A 20,133-nucleotide genomic window follows, 5' to 3' on the forward strand; every position below is an offset into this window, starting at 1 on the left:
AAACTTTCGAAACTGTTGAGTCTTTTAGTTCAGAACAAGAAAATGGGATCAATAAACAATTTTCATCCAAAGGTCATAGCTGTGTTTCTCTCCTCCACCCCCACTGGGGAAAGAATGCCTAGAATTCAGCCAGTTTCCTAACAGATCTGTGGCTTCAAGGGTTAACAAGACGCATGGATAACTCAGCATCATGAGTTTTGGGGGATCTACTTTGCAACAACCATCAAACCAGATTAAATTCTGAGGCTCATCAGACACTCGGTCTTTCAGCCCGAGAAACAGCATTAACTGCTGGAGCAGGTACCTGAGAAAACTCCTGGTGCCGTGGAAGGTCACTAAGAATCCGGAGGCGTGGCTTCTGGTGGAAAAGCTCTCCGACTAACTTGTTGCGCGAATTGGGCGAGTGTTCTCGTTTCTGGACCACTATTTCCTCACCTCTAATTAAGGAGTTGGACTAACTCATTGGTTTCAAACCTGACCTGGAGATCTGGGCCCCACACCCACCCACCACCAACCGAAAGAGACTCTATAACCTGATTTTTTAAGGAACCCTCCTCAAAGCATCCTATCATCTGAAACGTGTACAAACCATTGTAGCTGAGACTCTGTAGGGTCACTTCCAGCTTTAAAACGCTGCACAGTAGTCGTTTCAGCTGTGTCTAACTCCTTGCAACCCCATGGAGTATAGCCTGCTAGGCTCCTTTGTCCATGGAATTTACCAGGCAAGAATACTGGAGTGGGTTATCATTTCCTTCTCCAAGTTAAAACACTGAGTTTCCATTAAGCTGGTATTCTCTACACTAGTGGTAATCTGGATTAGCATGAAGCATTGATATTAGTCAGGGCTTCTCTGATAGCTCAGCTGGTAAAGAATCTGCCTGCCATGCAGGAGACCCTGGTTTGATTCCTAGGTTGGGAAGATCCGCTGGAGAAGGGATAGGCTCCCCGCTCCAGTATTCTTGGGCTTCCCTTGTGGCTCAGCTGGTAAAGAAGCCAGCTGCAATGCAGGAGACCTGGCTTTGATTCCTGGGTTGGGAAGATCTGCTGGAGAAGGGAAAGGCTGCCCGCTCCAGTATTCTTGGTCTTCCCTTGTGGCTCAGGTGGTAAAGAAGCCAGCTGCAGTGCAGGAGACCCTGGTTTGATTCCTGAGTTGGGAAGATCTGCTGGAGAAGGGAAAGGCTGCCCGCTCCAGTATTCTTGGGCTCCCTTGTGGCTCAGCTGGTAAAGAAGCCAGCTGCAATGCAGGAGACCTGGGTTCGATCCCTAGGTTGGGAAGATCCCATGGAGAAGGGAAAGGCTGCCCGCTCCAGTACTCTGGCCTGGAGAATCCCATGGGCTGTACAGTCCATGGGGTCCCAAAGGATCGATCATGACTGAGCGACTTGCACTTTCACCCTCTTTGATATTAGTCAACAGAATGAATATATCAGAGCATTCTTTTTAAAATACATGTGATTAATAACATATGTGAATGAAACGATTTATTCAGAGAGCCTAGCACAGTAGTGCAGGCTATATAATGAACACTGACCTCATAGGATTTGCAGTGAAAATAAGTGTGATATCGTGGCTGAGCAGCATCGGCCGGAGCGCTGATGACAGTGAATACTCGATGGATTGACAGCTGATAGGATGGTGACAGGGCTTCCCCGGTGGCGCTAGTGGTAAAGAACCTGCCTGCCAATGCAGGAGACGTAAGAGACGTGTGTTTGATCCCTGGGTTAGGAAGATCCCTTGGAGAAGGCAGTGGAAACCCACTCCAGTATTCTTCCCTGGAGAATCCTATGGACACAGGAGCCTGGCAGGCTATAGAGTCTATAAGTCTATAGGATCGCAAAGAGTCAGACACGACTGAAGCAACTTAGCACGCACGCACACACAGGATGATAATAACAGTGACATTGGTTATAAGATCTCACTACTCAAAGTGTGTCCCAGGGGCAAGCAACATCAGTATTATCTGGGCACTGACCGGAATGCAAAGCCTCAGGCTCCACCCCAGACCTCCTGAGGCAGAACCAGCATTTTAACGAGATCTCTAGGTGATTTCTGTGCACACAGAAGTTCGAGAAGCACTGATATAGAAAAAGTCTTGGGGTTCAGCAACTCCAGGGAACTCACACTAGTAGTAAACCATGGGGGTTGGGAGTCACACTCAAATCAGAAGATGCTAAGGCCGGTGCCTTTCTCTTACTCCTTAGAGAGGGTCTCTGACCTGGAGATGTCGGACTTCCTGAATCCCCCTAGCATGTCTTTCTCTCATCCAAACTGTAACTGAAAAGCTTTTTTAAAAACACAGGATTACGCTTACCATGGTACCAATAGCACTGTGATTCTGCTCTATTTTTCACATTTTTAATTATTCAGCTGTTTTATTTGTCACCACTTAGGGAATTATTGCAAAACTTATGTCTACAATGCTACTGATTAATGCATATTTAGGCAACTAAACAGATGTAGAATGGTTGACTGCTCTGATAAAATTAAACATTGATGAAACATATATTTGCAAAGCAATAATGACGCTGGCATTTGTGTAAATAATAACAGTCTAGCTCCCTAATCATCTACAAAACACAGGGAGGGAGGTGACAGAATCACCACATACATCTCACTTACCAGGCAGATCATTTTCGAGTGCGTGTTTTTTTCCATGTGAATAAAGTTATGTTAATTCATAGCATCTATTACGATTTTAAAATGAGAGAAGTATATCTGAGCATAAAACAATGCGACCCGAAGCATATTTCCAAAATATGTTATAATTTCCAGAGTTTCTTTGTACTTCATGGAAGGTTGCTGTTTTAATGTATTCCTCCACAGTAAGGTAGTCTGATTTTATGCACGATGTGTTTTGAGCTTAACTGAATCTATGTTACACATTTGTGTTTCACATTTTAACATCTCTGAAATCGGGATCTGTCACAATTGATGGCATGCCACAATTCAATTGACAGCATTTTAAAAAATTTTTTACAACCAGTTGGATCTTAAAGTTAATTAAATTGAAAATTAGGATCTGTAGTGAACTTAATCCTGGTCCACATGCTAAGTCACTTCAGTCGTGTTTGTGACCCTAGGGACTGTAGCCCGCCAGGCTTCTCTGTCCATGGGATTCTCCAGGCAAGAATGCTGGAGTGGGCTGCCATTTCCTTCTCCAATCCTAGTCCACAGAGTACAACAGATAGAACATAAAGGAATCATTGCAGCCACCTGCATTTAAGGAAGAAGGGCTAGAGAATAAAGAGATAGAAATGACATTAAATGAGAAATGGTTCCACGGATTTCTATTTTCACAAGAACCAGAGAGGAGAATCAGAGAAGACAAGATAATTTAGCAAAGGGGCAAGAAAGAGCAATAAGGGAGATGGAAAACAAAAGGAGGGCAAAGAAGCACCCAGCTGCCAAATGCAGCCAATGGCTGCATCGCTGTGGCCACCGTTTCCTTGAGCGTTGCGTCCGACACCAGCCAGGCAATTGGCTGCTCCCTTTTCCAGACTCAGGAGGTGCTCCCAGCATCTTTCAGGGGGTGTTTTCTCTCTGCTGGCCCACACAGGTGGGCCAATCACCCCATCACCTCTGAACTTCCATCTCTTTCCCTGCCTCCGGTGTTTCATCCAGGCCCACACCACCCATGTTACCATCCAGGGTTCTTGGCTTCCTTAATCAATAGAAATTAGCAAAAGGACAGACAAGAAATTCAGGCAAGTCTTTCTCAGGGCCCCTGCTGCACAGAGACAACCAAGAACAGACAACAGGTCCCCTTGCTTGCTCACTCCCCAAGGTGGGGGCAAGCTGGTCCTTATGTGGGGTGAGGGCAGGCTGTGTCCAGGGCTTGAGCCCGAGGCAGCTTAGATGATCTGCCCAGCCCGCAGGTGGTGCCAAGTGCAGGGGGCAGGCAGAGGACGCTGCTTTCTCTCCTGACCCCAGCTTTTGCTCCTGGCTCTTCAGAAGTGGCAGTTGTTTTTTTGCTTTGTTTTGTTTTTTGGTCTTTTTTTATCTTCTTGTCCACAATTAGCCCCAGCTGCACATTTATTTTTGGTCCTTTGTACATTTGTTGTATTTTCTTGCCTGAGGAAGGTGTGTCCAGATGCAAGCACAGCCGCAGAGGGTCCCGGGGCACAGGCTCGTCTCCCAGGGTGTGAATGATTTTACAACTTCTGTTTGTTTGTTCTTTCAGGTGATATCCAGATTATCAAACAAATCGACAGTCTCACAGGTATGGCTTTTTGCCAAAGAGCAAAATATTTATCTAAAATTTCTGGGATTTCCAACAAATCTGTTTCCCCCTTGAAGATTTTATGTATTCACCTTTGACTTCCGCTAAAACACTTCCCAATGAGAGATGTGGTAATTGACTTTCCTGCATTTGGGAACAGAAAGATGGAAACTCATAAGTCTTTTTAAGGGCCTTATTGGTATTGTTAAAAAGTAGTTTGTCACCAAAACCTGCCCAAAATATCAAAGTCCTGAAGTGTTCATCCTAGTAGAATTGAGCTTGTAGGTCAGTCTCAACTTTTCAGAACCATCCAATTTCATGGAAAACTTCCCCCAAAACAGTGGCTTGTCATATTTATAACCTAGACTTTTATTGCCAATCATCCTGTGCCAGGAGCCCTGTGCTGCTGCTGCTGCTGCTGCTGCTGAGTCGCTTCAGTCATGTCCGACTCTGTGCGACCCCATGGACAGCAGCCCGCCAGGCTCCCCCATCCCTGGGATTCTCCAGGCAAGAACACTGGAGTGGGTTGCCATTTCCTTCTCTAATGCATGAAAGTGAAAAGTGAAAGTGAAGTCGCTCAGTCCTGTCCGACTCTGTGCGACCCCATGGACTGCAGCCCACCAGGCTCCCCCGTCCCTGGGGTTCTCCAGGCAGGAGCACTGGAGTGGGTGCCATCGCCCTCTCCCTGTAAACGGCTCCCTTCCTTGCCTTGTTCTCTTCATGAAACAGAGCCCCCCCACCCCCCAACTTTCATACACACTCAGAGGCACACAAATAAATCCAGCTGAGTAACACATTATAGAGATGCTGACCCGGACTGAAGACGGTTGGAGGTGGGGAACAAACTGAGCTACTATCGAGGAACATCTTTGAAACTCTAAAGCCTCTCAGCACCGTCAGCCACGTTTCCCTCTGGCACTGACTGTCTTTCATCTCCCTTCTCTACAGAATCCCTCCTCAGGAACTAGGAAACCTGTCTCACCTGTAAACGCTCCTCAACAGGCATCCTTCCCTCATTGCTGTACCTCTTTTCTGCCAGCCCTTTCCTATATTCGCTTTCTTGTCAAGAGAAATTTAGCCTTCTTTTGGATTTTCCAATTTGAACTCTTCGCCCCTCCACAGCACTCTAAAAATGAACATCCCTTCCAAGAATACACCACCCTTAACTTTCAAAAAAAATTCTGTATTTTTTTTTCATTTGCAGAATCAAAGCCACTAGAATAACGGGGGTTTTAATAAAACACATATTTATTTGTCTCTCATGGATTAGGCCAGAGGTGGGCAATGTGACAGTGTCAATTGGGTCTAGAGATTTCCTTCTTGCTCATGATCCTTAACACATGCCCTCCTTCTTTAAGATCTCCTCATTCTCATGTGTCTGCTCCAGACTAGAAACTAAGTAAAGGTAAAGAGCAAGAAAGGCGCTCCCCTTCTTCTAGGAGCCTTCCTAAAAAGTCCTTATAACTGGCCCACTTATACACTACCTTCCCAGAATTTGGCCTCATGCCTAAACCACGTGGCAAGGGAATGTCGAAAAAGTGATCTTTGGGCAAAGTGCATCAGTTCACTCGCTCAGTCGTGTCTGACCCTTTGCGACCCCATGAATCGCAGCACACCAGGCCTCCCTGTCCATCACCATCTCCTGGAGTTCACTCAGACTCACGTCCATCGAGTCAGTGATGCCATACAGCCATCTCATCCTCTGTCGTCCCCTTCTCCTCCTGCCCCCAATCCCTCCCAGCATCAGAGTCTTTTCCAACAAGTCAACTCTTCCCATGAGGTGGCCAAAGTACTGGAGTTTCAGCTTTAGCATCATTCCTTCCAAAGAAATCCCAGGGCTGATCTCCTTCAGAATGGACTCGTTGGATCTCCTTGCAGTCCAAGGGACTCTCAAGAGTCTTCTCTAACACCACAGCTCAAAAGCATCAATTCTTTGGCACTCAGCCTTCTTCACAGTCCAACTCTCACATCCATACATGACCACAGGAAAAACCATAGCCTTGACTAGACGGACCTTAGTCGGCAAAGTAATGTCTCTGCTTTTGAATATGCTATCTAGGTTGGTCATAACTTTCCTTCCAAGGAGTAAGAGTCTTTTAATTTCCTGGCTGCAGTCACCAACTGCAGTGATTTTGGAGCCCCAAAATATAAAATCTGACACTGTTTCCACTGTTTCCCCATCTATTTCCCATGAAGTGATGGGACCGGATGCCATGATCTTCGTTTTCTGAATGTTGAGCTTTAAGCCAACTTTTTCACTCTCCTCTTTCACTTTCATCAAGAGGCTTTTTAGTTCCTCTTCACTTTCTGCCATAAGGGTGGTGTTATCTGCATATCTGAGGTTATTGACATTTCTCCCGGCAATCTTGATTCCAGCTTGTGTTTCTTCCAGTCCAGCGTTTCTCATGATGTACTCTGCATAGAAGTTAAATAAGCAGGATGACAATATACAGCCTTGACGGACTCCTTTTCCTATTTGGAACCAGTCTGTTGTTCCACGTCCAGTTCTAACTGTTGCTTCCTGACCTGCATACAGATTTCTCAAGAGGCAGGTCAGGTGGTCTGGTATTCCCATCTCTTTCAGAATTTTCTACAGTTTCCTGTGATCCACATAGTCAAAGGCTTTGGCATAGTCAATAAAGCAGAAATTGATGTTTTTCTGGAACTCTCTTGCTTTTTTCATGATCCAGCGGATGTTGGCAATTTGATCTCTGGTTCGTCTGTCTTTTCTAAAACCAGCTTGAACATCAGGGAGTTCACGGTTCACATATTGCTGAACCCTGGCTTGGAGAATTTTGAGCATTACTTTACCAGCATGTAAGATGAGTGCAATTGTGTGGTAGTTTGAGCATTCTTTGGCATTGCCTTTCTTTGGAACTGGAATGAAAAATGACCTTTTCCTGTCCTGTGGCCACTGCAGAGTTTTCCAAATTTGCTGGCATATTGAGTGCAGCACTTTCACAGCATCATTTTTCAGGATTTGAAGCAGCTCAACTGGAATTCCGTGACCTCCACTAGCTTTGTTCATAGTGATGCTTTCTAAGGCCCACTTGACTTCACATTCCAGGATATCTGGCTCTAGATTAGTGATCACATCATCATGATTATCTGGGTCGTGAAGATCTTTTTGTACAGATCATCCGTGTATTCTTGCCACCTCTTCTTAATATCTTCTGCTTATGTTAGGTCCATACCATTTCTGTCCTTTATCAAGCCCATCTTTGCATGAAATGATCCCTTGGTATCTCTAATTTTCTTGAAGAGATCTCTAGTCTTTCCCATTCTGTTGTTTTCCTCTATTTCTTTGCACTGATCGCTGAAGAAGGCTTTCTTATCTCTTCTTGCTGTTCTTTGGAACTCTGCATTCAGATGCTTATATCTTTCCTTTCCTCCTTTGCTTTTTGCCTCTCTTCTTTTCACAGCTATTTGTAAGGCCTCCCCAGACAGCCATTTTGCTTCTCTGCATTTCTTTTCCATGGGGATGGTATGATCCCTGTCTCCTGTACAATGTCATGAACCTCATTCCATAGTTCCTCTATCTATCAGATCCAGGCCCTTAAATCTATTTCTCACTTCCACTGTATAATCATAAGGGATTTGATTTAGATCATACCTGAATGGTCTAGCGGTTTTCCCTACTTTCTTCAATTTGAGTCTGAATTTGGTAATAAGGAGTTCATGATCTGAGCCACAGTCAGCTCCTAGTCTTGTTTTTGTTGACTGTATAGAGCTTCTCCATCTTTGGCTGCAAAGAATATAATCAATCTGATTTCGGTGTTGACCATCTGGTGATGTCCATATGTAGAGTCTTCTCTTGTGTTGTTGGAAGAGGGTGTTTGCTATGACCAGTGCATTTTCTTGGCAAAACTCTATTAGTCTTTGCCCTGCTTCATTCCGCATTCCAAGGCCAAATTTGCCTGTTACTCCAGGTGTTTCTTGACTTCCTACTTTTGCATTCCAGTCCCCTATAATGAAAAGGACATCTTTTTTGGGTGTGAGTTCTAAAAGGTCTTGTAGGTCTTCATAAAACCGTTCGACTTCAGCTTCTTCAGCATTACTGGTTGGGGCATAGACTTGGATAACTGTGATATTGAATAGTTTGCCTTGGAAACGAACAGAGATCATTCTGTCGTTTTTGAGATTGCATCCAAGTACTGCATTTCGGACTCTTTTGTTGACCATGATGGCTACTCCATTTCTTCTGAGGGATTCCTGCCCGCAGTAGTAGATATAATGGTCATCTGAGTTAAATTCACCCATTCCAGTCCATTGTAGTTCTCTGATTCCTAGAATGTCGATATTCACCCTTGCCATTTCTTGTTTAACCACTTCCAATTTGCCTTGATTCATGGACCTGACATTCCAATATTGCTCTTTACAGCATCGGATCTTGCTTCTATCACCAGTCACATCCACAGCTGGGTATTGTTTTTGCTTTGGCTCCATCCCCTCATTCTTTCTGGAGTTATTTCTCCACTGATCTCCAGTAGCATATTGGGCACCTAATGACCTGGGGAGTTCCTCTTTCGGTATCCTATCATTTTGCCTTTTCATACTGTTCATGGGGTTCTCAAGGCACGAATACTGAAGTGGCTTGCCATTCCCTTCTCCAGTGGACCACATTCTGTCAGACCTCTCCACCATGACCTGCCCATCTTGGGTTGCCGCACAGGCATAGCTTGGTTTCATTGAGTTAGACAAGGCTGTGGTCCTAGTGTGATTATATTGACTAGTTTTCTGTGAATATGGTTTCAGTGTGTCTGCCCTCTGATGCCCTCTTGCAACACCTACCATCTTACTTGGGTTTCTCTTACCTTGCCGTGGGGTATCTTCACGGCTGCTCCAGCAAAGCACAGCTGCTGCTCCTTACCTTGGACGAGGGGTATCTCCTTACCACCGCCGTTCCTGAGCTTCACCGTGGGATAGCTCCCCTAGGCCCTCCTGCGGTTGCACAGGCACCGCTCCTTGGGATGCTCCTCCCGGGAGGAGCAAGGTGCATCACTAAGAGTAATTTAAGAAATAAGGCGAGATTATGTAAAATATCCCAATACTATCTGTAGAACCTGCCCAAATGTAAATATTTTTTCCATTTTCTTCATGACCATCCTCATCATCACAAGGACAAGCATTTAATTAAGCACATTCACTGGAGAAGGAAGTGGCAATCCACTCCCGTACTCTTGCCTGGAGAACCCCATGGACAGAGGAGCCTGGTGGGCTACAGCCCATGGGGTCGCAGAGTCAGACACAACTCAATGACAGAGCACAGCACAGCAAAATGCATATCACTAAGGGTTTAACATGCTGTACCTCATATCTAATTTTCCCTCACACTATTGCCAGTTTACAGATGAGGAAACCAAGGCTTTAAACAGTCACATTACCTGGTCAAGGTTGCAGCTGGTAAGTAAGACTTTTAGGACCATGTGACCAAAAATGCATGAATCCAACCACGAGGCTTTATTCTGCTTTCCTTTGAGTCAAGACAGGTTTGACTGACTCATTCCTGAGTTTGAGGTGACTATCCCAGCAAAATGTCACAAGCTCACTTAGAGATTCCTTTGACTGTGGGAATTGCCCCATGGGAGCTTTCGTGAGAAAGATGAGAGGGAAATGAAGAAATGGGTCAAAGAGAAGGGCAAGAGAGGTCTGTGGTTAAATTTTGTGGCCGTGTGCACACAGGTGAGCCCAGCAGCACGAGAGAGAGGGTGTTTCTTCATGGATGGCCCAAGGAAGTAACTGGTGCTCCTCCTGCACAGAAGCTGCCTGTGGGGCTGGTGCTTAATAATTCAATAAATTTGGGTACTGTCTGCAGTGACGGTCCAGAAATAACTTCTTGCTATAAATTGCATTGGCCGCCCCGATCACAACTGGTAGTATCTAAACAACTGGTCCAACGTGCCAAATCTCCATGATGAAATGGAAGTATGAAAATTAAATCAACTTGTAGAAGTACACGCATCTTATAGGTTACTAGTCAGAGACTCTCTTAGAACCAAGGGAGCCTCCCTGAAACAAAAGCATGGTTAATTGCCAGTGCAGATGGAAACAGAAGCCCAATTAGAGAACATGCTCATTGATGTTGATAGGTTTGCTCTGTCCTGTCTTTAGCTGGATGACCTCACTGTTCTTTTCCACAATACTAGTGTGTGAATGTTCCTCTCAGTTCCACATGGGTCCACCTTTTGTTAAAAGCACAGAACTTTAAAATGCTATGGGGGAAAACCAAAATAAAGGCAGAACCATGACTATTGAATAAAGGGGCTTCCCTCACGGCTCAGATGCTAAAGAGTCTGCCTGCAATGCGGTAGACTTGGGTTTGATCCCTAGGTCAGGAAGATCCCCTGGAGAAGAAAACTGCAACCCACTCCAGTATTCTTCTTGCCTGGAGAATTCCATGGACTGTAGCCCGCCAGGGTCACCAAGAGTCGGACACGACTGAGCGGCTAAGCACGTTGAATAAAGACCGAATGGCATTGCATTAATTAAAATGTTTGCAAATAGCTGGGAAGATGAGTCTTTCCCTTTCTTCAGGAAATTTTAACCCATGAAATTAGAATACACAAAAAAATCTTTCTAAGTGAACTGATCATTTTGCTTATGAAAGCTCTGGTGTCCTCTGAATGGGCCTGTCAGTCACTATAGATTCAAATTCACTTGGGATTCTCCACGGCAAGAATATTGGAGTGGTTTGCCATTTCCTTCTCCAGGGGATCTCCCCAATCCAGGGATCGAAACTGGGTCATCTTCTGCATTGCAGGCAGACTCTTTACCAGCTGAGCCACCGGAGAAGCCCGTATACACACACACACACATATATATGTATAACTATTACAGTAAAGTTCATACACCAGTGAACCAAGTGTTTATTAAGGTGACGTAATAACCATAACACCTCGTGACATTTGATTAGTGCTCTTAGATGTTTACTGTTCATTTTAGTTTTATTAGAAATTGTGGATAAGAAAGTATAAAAGATACTGAGGCACAGGACAGTGAATGGACCTTTTGGGGAAGGGAAGCCACGTCTGGGGCAGAACAAGAAACACAGACTCTTCCAGGAACTCTGCTGAGGGCCACCAGTCTGCCTGCCCCTTCAGCATCACCTCTTCTGTCCTTGCCCATGCTCTCCCTGGCTTCTTCTAAGCCTGTGAGGCTGAATGGCCCCAGGCAAGGACTCTGCGTAGGATCTGGCAAGACCAGCTCCTTCTTTTCCCAAGGCCCTTCACAGGGAGCAGATCACAGCACTTGCTGTATTTCACACCACCTGACCTGTGGGAACCAGGAGAACCGAGGAAACTTCTCATCTTCTTCCATCTATGACACAAAATAGGAAAAGCTTTCTTCTCCATGGTAACATAATTCTGGTCTCCACAGGAAGTTCCACTGAGGACCCTGTACCTTTAAAATATCAAGGCCCAATCAAGCTAAGTGAAATCAGTCAGACAGAAAAAAGACCAAAACCGTATGAGATAATTTACACCTGGAAGCATCTAAAAAATATGACAGACTAATGACTATACCCCACAAGAAGCAGACTGGCAGACACAGAGAGCAACTGTTGGTCACCAGTGTGCAGGGGGAGGGCGAGCTACGGGGTGTATTGCACATGAGGAATACAGCCAACACGTTACAGTAACTGTAAGTAGAGTGTAGCCTATAAAAATTGTGGCTCGTATTATATATCTGTGAATTACATGACGGATTTTTATATACTATCAACCATCATTCAATAAAAATAAAATGATAAGGATACATGAAATTAATTAGTTAGTTAATTAAACTATCAAGGCCCAAGACTTCTCAATAAAATTGAAAATGTCTTATTCCTAAAAGTGTGCCATCATACGCTATTATAAATGACAGGCTGCTGAAAAGCCCGATGCAAACCTGGTAAAATGCACCTTTCACCTAGCTCCCATAAGAAGGTTTAAAAGACCAAACAAACAAAAGCACCTAGCAGAGATCAGAAACTGGGAGACTTGAACACCTGAATAAGTAAAAGCCAAGTCTGTGAAGTCTTCCCTTGTAAAGTCTCCCGGGGAGCTGACTGTTCAGATGGGAATTACTGGTGAATGATGCATGCCTCTGAAAAGCTCTTCACATCTGTGCTCATCTCTGTCATCCTCTGCTTCAGTCGGAGCCCAAGGGAAACGGCAGTATCAAGAAGAGACTGCCGTCCATCGTGGAAGACGAGGAGGAGGAGGACGAGGGGGAGGAGACAGCCTCCCTGTCCCCCGTCTACACCAGGGGACCCGCCTCTTCTCGCAGCAAGCGGCCTGGAGGCGGTAAGAGCTACCTCGGCTTAAGCCTGAAGCAGCTGGCCTCGGGAACGGTGCCCTTTCACTCACCTATCAGAGTCTCCAGTTCAAACTCCCCCAAAACCAAGCAGGAGACGGATGCCCCAAACTATGGCAAAAGAAAAGAGAAGAACTTGAAATTGCAGCTTTCAACTTTGAACAGTGCTGGACCCCCAGACCTCAGTCCCAGGTAAGAGCTTAGTTCACAGAATCCTTTCCCGGTGGAGCTGGCTGCTTTTGCTCCCCACTGGCACCTGGCTAGAAAATTACTTAGCCTTCTGGACCTTTCTACCATGCAAGTTCCTAGCCTGGAGGCTTCAGCTTTCCTAAATTTTTCTGTGCACTTTTTGACTCTATAGTGAAGTGTGGGCAGAATGAGAATAAATCATATTAGTCATATTTTCAAAAGAGTCCATTAAATGTTCCCAATTCCTTCTCTTCTCCATTTATTCATTTAGCTCTACCTATTTTTATATACTTGAGCAGGTTGCCGTATCCTCCTCCATGGGATCTTCCCAACGCAGGGACTGAACCCGCGTCTCCTCTGACGTCTGCATTGGTGGGTGGGTTGAGTCAGTCTGCCAGTGAGCCACCTGGGAAGCCCCAACCGTGCACACACTTTTATAGATGTATATTTCTACACTGTGATTTTATAATTTATAAATTTCTGATAAAAGTGAAAGAGAGGAAATGAAGCTTATATCATTATCTCCCAATATCTGAAACTTCACCAAAAGTTTCACAGGGCAGTCAGTGGAAATGATAAAGGAAATGAAGTGCTGGTCTTCATTTCCCATAGTATTTGCTTCACTATTGTGGGTAACTGAAGCTTGGTTTTACTTCCGGCCTCTTCATTAGGTAATATGGGATGGTTCTATTTTTAATTTAAAACATTCACTTTAGGATCCACTAAAGATGACTGAGACAGCAAAAATTCCTGACTCAGAAATTGTGAAAGGGGTAGTATGGAGCATAGCAGCTAATTTAAAAAGAGACATAAGAAAAACCATATTAAATGACTTCGATTCCCGGATACTCAGCTGGGTGATTTTTCATTTTCTGTTATGGTTAGTCTTTTCAGGAATCTTATAAAGTAGTTCGTATTACCTCAGCTATAAACTTAGAAGAAGTGTATTTTGAAAGTTAAATAGCTTGTCTAAAATTTCAAAAATTTGAGTTCTGAAATATAGATTCAACGTCTGTTTTTCTGTTTATAAGGCAAGAGCTCTTTCTGATATACTATATATTGGTTACTCTCTTGAAGAATATAATTTATCCATTTAGAGAAAATAGTAAGGAAAAAATAAGCAAAGCAGGTTTAGTGAAAAGTAGATGGATATTAAATGTTCAGGAATTCAGCTGGAGATGGTAATTTGAAAACTCAGCTTAACTGTTCTTTGTAAAGTTTCTCTAACATGAAAAAGTAATAAATTTTAAATAGGGGAAAAATGTAGCAGAGCTGGAAAATAAAGGTTCATGTACACCTGATTCTACACTTATGAAAGAAAAAGTTTTATTTTATATACAGAGAAAAGTTTTGAGAACATGGCAAAATGTGAATGGTAGTAGTGCATGACAGGTGCTTTTTTTGATATTTTGATTGTATGTTTACATTTTCTACAATAAATTCATGTTTTTGAAAAAATTATGACTGGATTAGATATTCACCAAGGAAAGAAGATTAGCTACAGCCCTAGTAGTCATTGGCACCCCACTCCAGTGCTCTTGCCTGGAGAATCCCAGGGACAGGGGAGCCTGGTGGGCTGCAGTCCATAGGGTCACACAGAGTCAGACACGACTGAGGCTACTCAGCAGCAGACGTAGTCATTTAAATACAATTCTTCAGCTGTCACTTTGGAGTTTCATCTAAGTCTAGAGAAAAGTTACCATTAGGTTAAAACTCTCTAATTCTGGATAGAACAGTAAATTAATATGAATTTAGATAAGAGGACTTCTGTAGCTAAGCTTTTGAATCTGAGAATAAATAAGAATCTAAAATCTATAGAAATATGACATGAAATAAAATTGTGAGACACACAAGTATTTCTAAAAATCCCAGAGCCACGTCTTTGAAAAGTAAGCACACACATGCACACGTGAAATTATTTACTAATAATTTAATGATATGGTTTATTTGATTCGAGATGCCTCAAATATTAGCATTTCAAATGTAAACAGTATAAAAAATTACTAGTTAAATAACATAATGTTTTTACTAAAATCTTCAAAATCCGGTGTGTGTTTTACACTTACAGCACGTCTCATTTTCACATTTCAGGCACTCAGTGGCTGGATAAGGCTAATGGCTACCACGTTGGTTAGCACAGTTCTAGAGTGTCTAGAATTTAGAGATTTAGCACAAGGTTTTTTAACTCTTCTAGAAGTAACTGTGACCCATGAACATAAATGCACAACTAGCCAACCCTCATTATCTTAAACAGGATTGTTGATGGAATTGAAGATGGAAACAGCAGTGAAGAAAGCCAGACTTTCGACTTTGGCTCTGAACGAATCAGACCAGAGCCCAGAATTTCTCCTCCTCGTGGAGGTAAGCTCTATAGTTAGTCTTCTCACAAGGGGTGACATTTCTTTGTAACTTGTAATATTTGGCTCTTCACATCAGGTGGCCAAAGTATTGGAGCTTCAGCTTCAGCATCAGTCCTTCCAATGAATGGTCAGGGCTGATTTCCCTTAGGATGGACTGGTTGGATCTCCTTGCAGTCCAAGGCTTTCCAGAGTCTTTTCCAGCACCACAGCTTGAAAGCATCAGTCCTTTGGCGCTCAGCCTTCTTTGGGGTCCGACTCTCCTGAACGCAGGCAACCCCAAATAGTCACGAGGTGTGAGGCCGGCAGCCTTTTGCCAGCTCCCTCCGCCCCTTCCCACCTGGCTCCGATTGTGTGAGGCTCTCCTGCTGATGAGTGAGTCCTTCCACGGGCAAAGCCCAGCACAAGAAAGACTTCTGAATGTGCAGTTCTGGGGGTGTGTTGCCACTTGGTAGAATGCCAGTCTTCTATCCCAGTCAGCACCCCTTCGGGGCACCCGTCATCTCCTGGGGAGACGGGCGGATGAGACCCCTGGTGGGCCGACGGTGGGTAGGGGTGGAGGAGAGGAATGTGGATGGCAGTCAGCAGTTCTCATGCATTCAGGGAATGGACTTTAACGTGCTGATACCACTCTGCTTGGAGCCAGAGGCACAGAAGTTATAGGTCTGGTCAAACAGGTGTGAGCCTTTGCTGTGGAAGCTGGTGGTGGGTCCCCCTGGGAGTTCTCCTTGCTGGGTCACAGGACATCACCATGACCGCCCGCCTGACAGTCCTGGTCCCGCCCCCTTCCACCCTCCTCCTCTCGCTTTCCCAGCGTTCACCCTGACATCCATTCAAGCAACAGGCACTCCTGACTGCCTCCTACATGCCTCTCGTTTCTGTCTGAGACTCTGTCCTTTCTGCCACCACCCTCTCCTTGCCTCATTCATCTCTTGCCTGCTTTGCTACCAAAGTCACTTTCACTCTGTTCTCCACACAAAAAGCGGACTATTCAAAAAAAAAAAAAAAAATACAAATCTATTCTTACTATTTTATTCCTGTGCTTAAAATCCTGAGATGGACTCCCATTGCCTTTAGTGTGAAATTCAAACTTATTGCATAATTGCTTTTTGAATGTCTCTTTTCTCTGCTTGGAGAAGGAAATGGCAGCCCACTCCAGTATTCTTGCCTGGAGAATCGCCCTAGACCCAAAGCTCCATGAGAGTCAATGTGTTTTCTTTATTTCTGTCTCCTCTAAAGGGGAGCTTCCCTGATAGCTCAGTTGGTAAAGGATCCACCTGCAGTGCAGGAGACCCCAGTTCGATTCCTGGGTTGGGAAGATCCCCTGGAGAAGGGACAGGCTACCCACTCCAGTATTCTTGGGTTTGCCTGGTGGCTCGGCTGGTAAAGAATCTGCCTGCAATACAGGTGGCACGGGTTTGATCCCTGGGTTGGGGAGATCCCTTGGAGAAGGAAAAGGCTGCCCACTCCAGTGTTCTGGCCTGGAGAATTCCATAGACTGTATAGTCCATGGGTTGCAAAGAGTCAAACATGACTGAGTGACTTTCACTTCACTTCACCTCTAAAGGAGGTCTAGCCTGCTGTTAAGTGATCTATTATTCACTGAATGAAGACATTAACTTTGCAAATATCTCTGTAAAAGGAGCTTTTACCACTCGGCCACTTCAGATTGTTTTGAACAACATTTTTCCCCCTCCCACAAACAAATTCTCTATGCTTAGTTGACCAGAATTAGGGTATTAAGATAGTCATATCATGATATTTATACTGACAGATAGTACAGGCATAGATGTCTCTATATATCAAATCCTTTCCACTCTAGCTAGCAGTGACTCATCTGTGCTTCTGCTCCTAACAAATGTGAATAGATTTGTAAAAGTACGGTAGAGAAAAGGTGGAGACGAGAGAACCAGGGAATGGGGAAACTACATTTTCATGTGCAGAGCAGACAGAAATCTGCAGTGGAGAGGAGCACCTTTAATAGAGGTGGGAAGAAAATGCTCTCGTGGACCCAGGAATCAAAATTTGCAAAGGAAAGAGAGGAGGAAAAGAACGCTCCTTTTCCATGGCTTTGAGGACACTGGCTGTGATATATTTTTTGGCAAACAGTCAAAGAAGGGAACAAGTGCCACTGGGCCACACGGCAGTGATAGTGTTGAGGAAACGGGGCAGTTGGCCACGGACACACCCAGTTCGTGTGGTCACAGTCCCCGCCATGCTGCATGCCCGGTTCCAAAGAGTCCTTCCGGTGCCGTCCAGAGGCATGCTAGGGAGACAGAACTGATGGTGTGCGCATCTCAGGAAAGGCTTAGCTACCTTCCTAACGGTTGGCTTCCTACCCTCCTAAAGGTTAGCTCCTTCCCTGTTCCAGTTGCCCCAATCCTCAAATGTGAGGCGTCTTCCTAAAGGATTCATTCTGTGTGTGTCACTTTCCAGACCCAGAGATTGGAGCTGCTGTCCTCTTTATCAAAGCGGAGGAGACCAAGCAGCAGATAAGCAAACTCAACAGTGAGGTACGGAGCTTTGTCTTTCTCTGGCCAGGCTGGAGTGGTGAGGGGCTAGGAATCCCAGGCACCGGCAGAAGCGGGGTGGTAGAATCATGACAAGTATGCGCTGTGGCTGCTAGTGGCAAGTGTGGATGGACTCCCACTCAACCTGATGTAAGTATCAGTTACTCAGCTTCTCTCAAGCTCTGTCTTGCCACGTGTGACGAGGAGACAGCAGTTATACCTACCTTGTGGCCCATTTGTGAGGTTAAACGAGACCATCTAGCTAGATCATTTAACATACAGGAAACATTAAGTGCTAATTTCTCTAATTAATGTCATAAACGTATTGATATTTGGTTTCATTGGTGCTTTTTCACGTTTTTATATACTTCAATTTTTAACAAGTTAAAGCAAGATCATTCGTCCAGAGATGAATCAAAGTAATGAATCGGAGTAATCCAGTGGTCTGACACTGTCCTCTTCCCTAGTCGGCACCCACTTTATAACTTTGAGCACTTTAGCTGTCTAGATCTTGCCATCTCTTTGTATAAAATAAGGTAATTTAAAAGATAATTTTATTGAGGTATATTGTATACCTTATAAAAGGCACTCATTTGAAATGAGTACAATTTGATAATTTTTAGTAGCTTTATTGAGTGATTCAGCCATGCCCATTTAGAATATTTTTTATCATCCTAACAAGATCTCCCACACCCATTCATGATTAATTCCTGTTCCCATATCCAGTCCTGGGCAACCACTTGTCTACTTCCTGTTTCTATTAGTTTGTCCTTTCTGGATATTTCATACAAAAAGAGAAGGTAATTTCTGAATCACTCTCTCCATTTGGGTGCCCCCCAATATAATTAATTTTTTAAAAAGATTTTGAGACAACGATTTGCATGCAAATACCTTCTCTGGGAAGTGATCTGGGAGCAAGAGGAAGGAGAAGAGGAATAAGACGGGAAAGAAAGGAAGGCAAGTGAATCAGGGTGTTAATGAGATGGATAACTCTGTAGGCAGTTGGGCTCCATTCTTCTGGGGTGGGGGCACTGAGAGCTTATGTGGGGCAACTCGGAATTGTTCTTCCATGAGACAAGAGAAAAGAGGGATTCTGAGGGATTACCTGCAGGCTTAGCTGCAGGAGAGACTAGAAAGATCCTTCAAATAGGAAACTACAGGAAGACCCAACTGTTTGTGACGACCTTCAGGGTAGACCTAGGTCAAGTACCCTGAGCAGGCACAGACAGGGTAATAGGACTGAAGTGGTAGATTCTCTGAGGAGATCTTGGCAGAAAATGTAGCCAACTGATGATAAGATCTGAGAAAAGTGAAATTCATATAAACGTAACTGGTTTCCAATTTTCTGTAACAATGGAAAACTGGGCATCTTGTCATAACATGCAGAGGTTTCTGCTCCCCTGTGTTCCATCAGCTCACTGCCCTCTCTCCTGAGTCTGAGCTCTCTGGAGGTGAGATTGTTGCCAACAAGAAGTAAGAGGCCAAAGTGCAAACTGACTAGTTAGGAACAGAAACACTGACTGGATTGGAACCCCTTTAACTGTAAGGGCTTGTCCGTACATGGGCCACCCAAAAACCTCTTATTGAAAGTACACCGAAAGACCAAAACAAAACCAACTAAACCCTCTGTTGGAGACCTGGACATCAACTTGTGTGTGTGCGTGTGTGTGTGCGCGCGCGTGTGTGTGCGCGCGCGTGTGTGTGCGTGCACGTGTGTGTGCGTGTGTGTGCATGTGCATGTGTGTGTGTGTGTTTGGTTTAAGAGCACTTTATTGTTGAGTTTCTTTGATTGGTGGGGTTTTTTTGTTTGTTTGTTTGGACATCAGCTTCTTATGAAACAGTTTCATTTAAGATATTGTCATCAGATAAAATCACCCATCCGAATTATTTTCTCTCACATTTGAGGGGATTATCTAGGGGCTGTAAGAATGGATTGACCAATATCTTAGCTCAGCTACAGAAGTTAGTGATTAGTTTGGGGAAAAAAATGTGTATCTTCACCTTTTGGAATGTTGATTTTTCCAAGTTACAGATGAAAATCCGTACACTATATGCCTTTCCTTTCAGAATCTGAGTCCGTGATAGATGCCTTAGAACAGATAACCGTTTGGAAAACAAAATATTTCCCCTGTGTGATTCTGCGTTCATGACTGCTTTCCTAGTGAGATGACATAAATCGTGTTATCTTGTCATACATTGAAGTAAAAAGGGCAAGATAAGTGTCAGTGGTCTGATTATTCCTTCCCTAAAGAATCAGTTTTTCCTTAGTTGAAAATATCTGATTTCTTCATAGCTGAAGCGTAAGTCAAAAAGACCTTATTTTTCACACATAATTTAATTTGTACATAGTCTTGACCCTTTAGGTATAACATTAAACTCACCAAGACAGAGAGGATTAAAATACCAACTGACTGCAAACTGTAAAATTACCCCCTTCTAACCACCGACTTGTCTTTTCCCCATAGTTTCTACAAAGTAATGTTTATATAGCCAAAAAAAAAAAAAAAAAATTTCTGTCTTTCAAAGGCCAAGACTAATTTCTCCATTTCACCTACTTCTT

The 20,133-nt window shown here is 44.1% G+C and overlaps 1 protein-coding gene across 1 annotated transcript in view; it reads left to right on the forward strand.

Annotated features, from left to right (window-relative positions):
* Positions 1-20,133, forward strand: part of KCNH8 (potassium voltage-gated channel subfamily H member 8) — a 476,768-nt gene that overhangs the window by 420,212 nt on the left and 36,423 nt on the right. Inside the window, exons 12-15 of the mRNA XM_052642660.1 lie at positions 4,181-4,219; positions 12,357-12,709; positions 14,961-15,067; positions 17,500-17,576. Coding sequence (XP_052498620.1) covers positions 4,181-4,219; positions 12,357-12,709; positions 14,961-15,067; positions 17,500-17,576 — 576 coding nt within the window. The remainder of the gene's footprint in view (positions 1-4,180; positions 4,220-12,356; positions 12,710-14,960; positions 15,068-17,499; positions 17,577-20,133) is intronic.

This window comes from Budorcas taxicolor, chromosome 1 (genome assembly GCF_023091745.1).
Source record: "Budorcas taxicolor isolate Tak-1 chromosome 1, Takin1.1, whole genome shotgun sequence".
Taxonomy (NCBI): Eukaryota; Metazoa; Chordata; class Mammalia; order Artiodactyla; family Bovidae; genus Budorcas; species Budorcas taxicolor.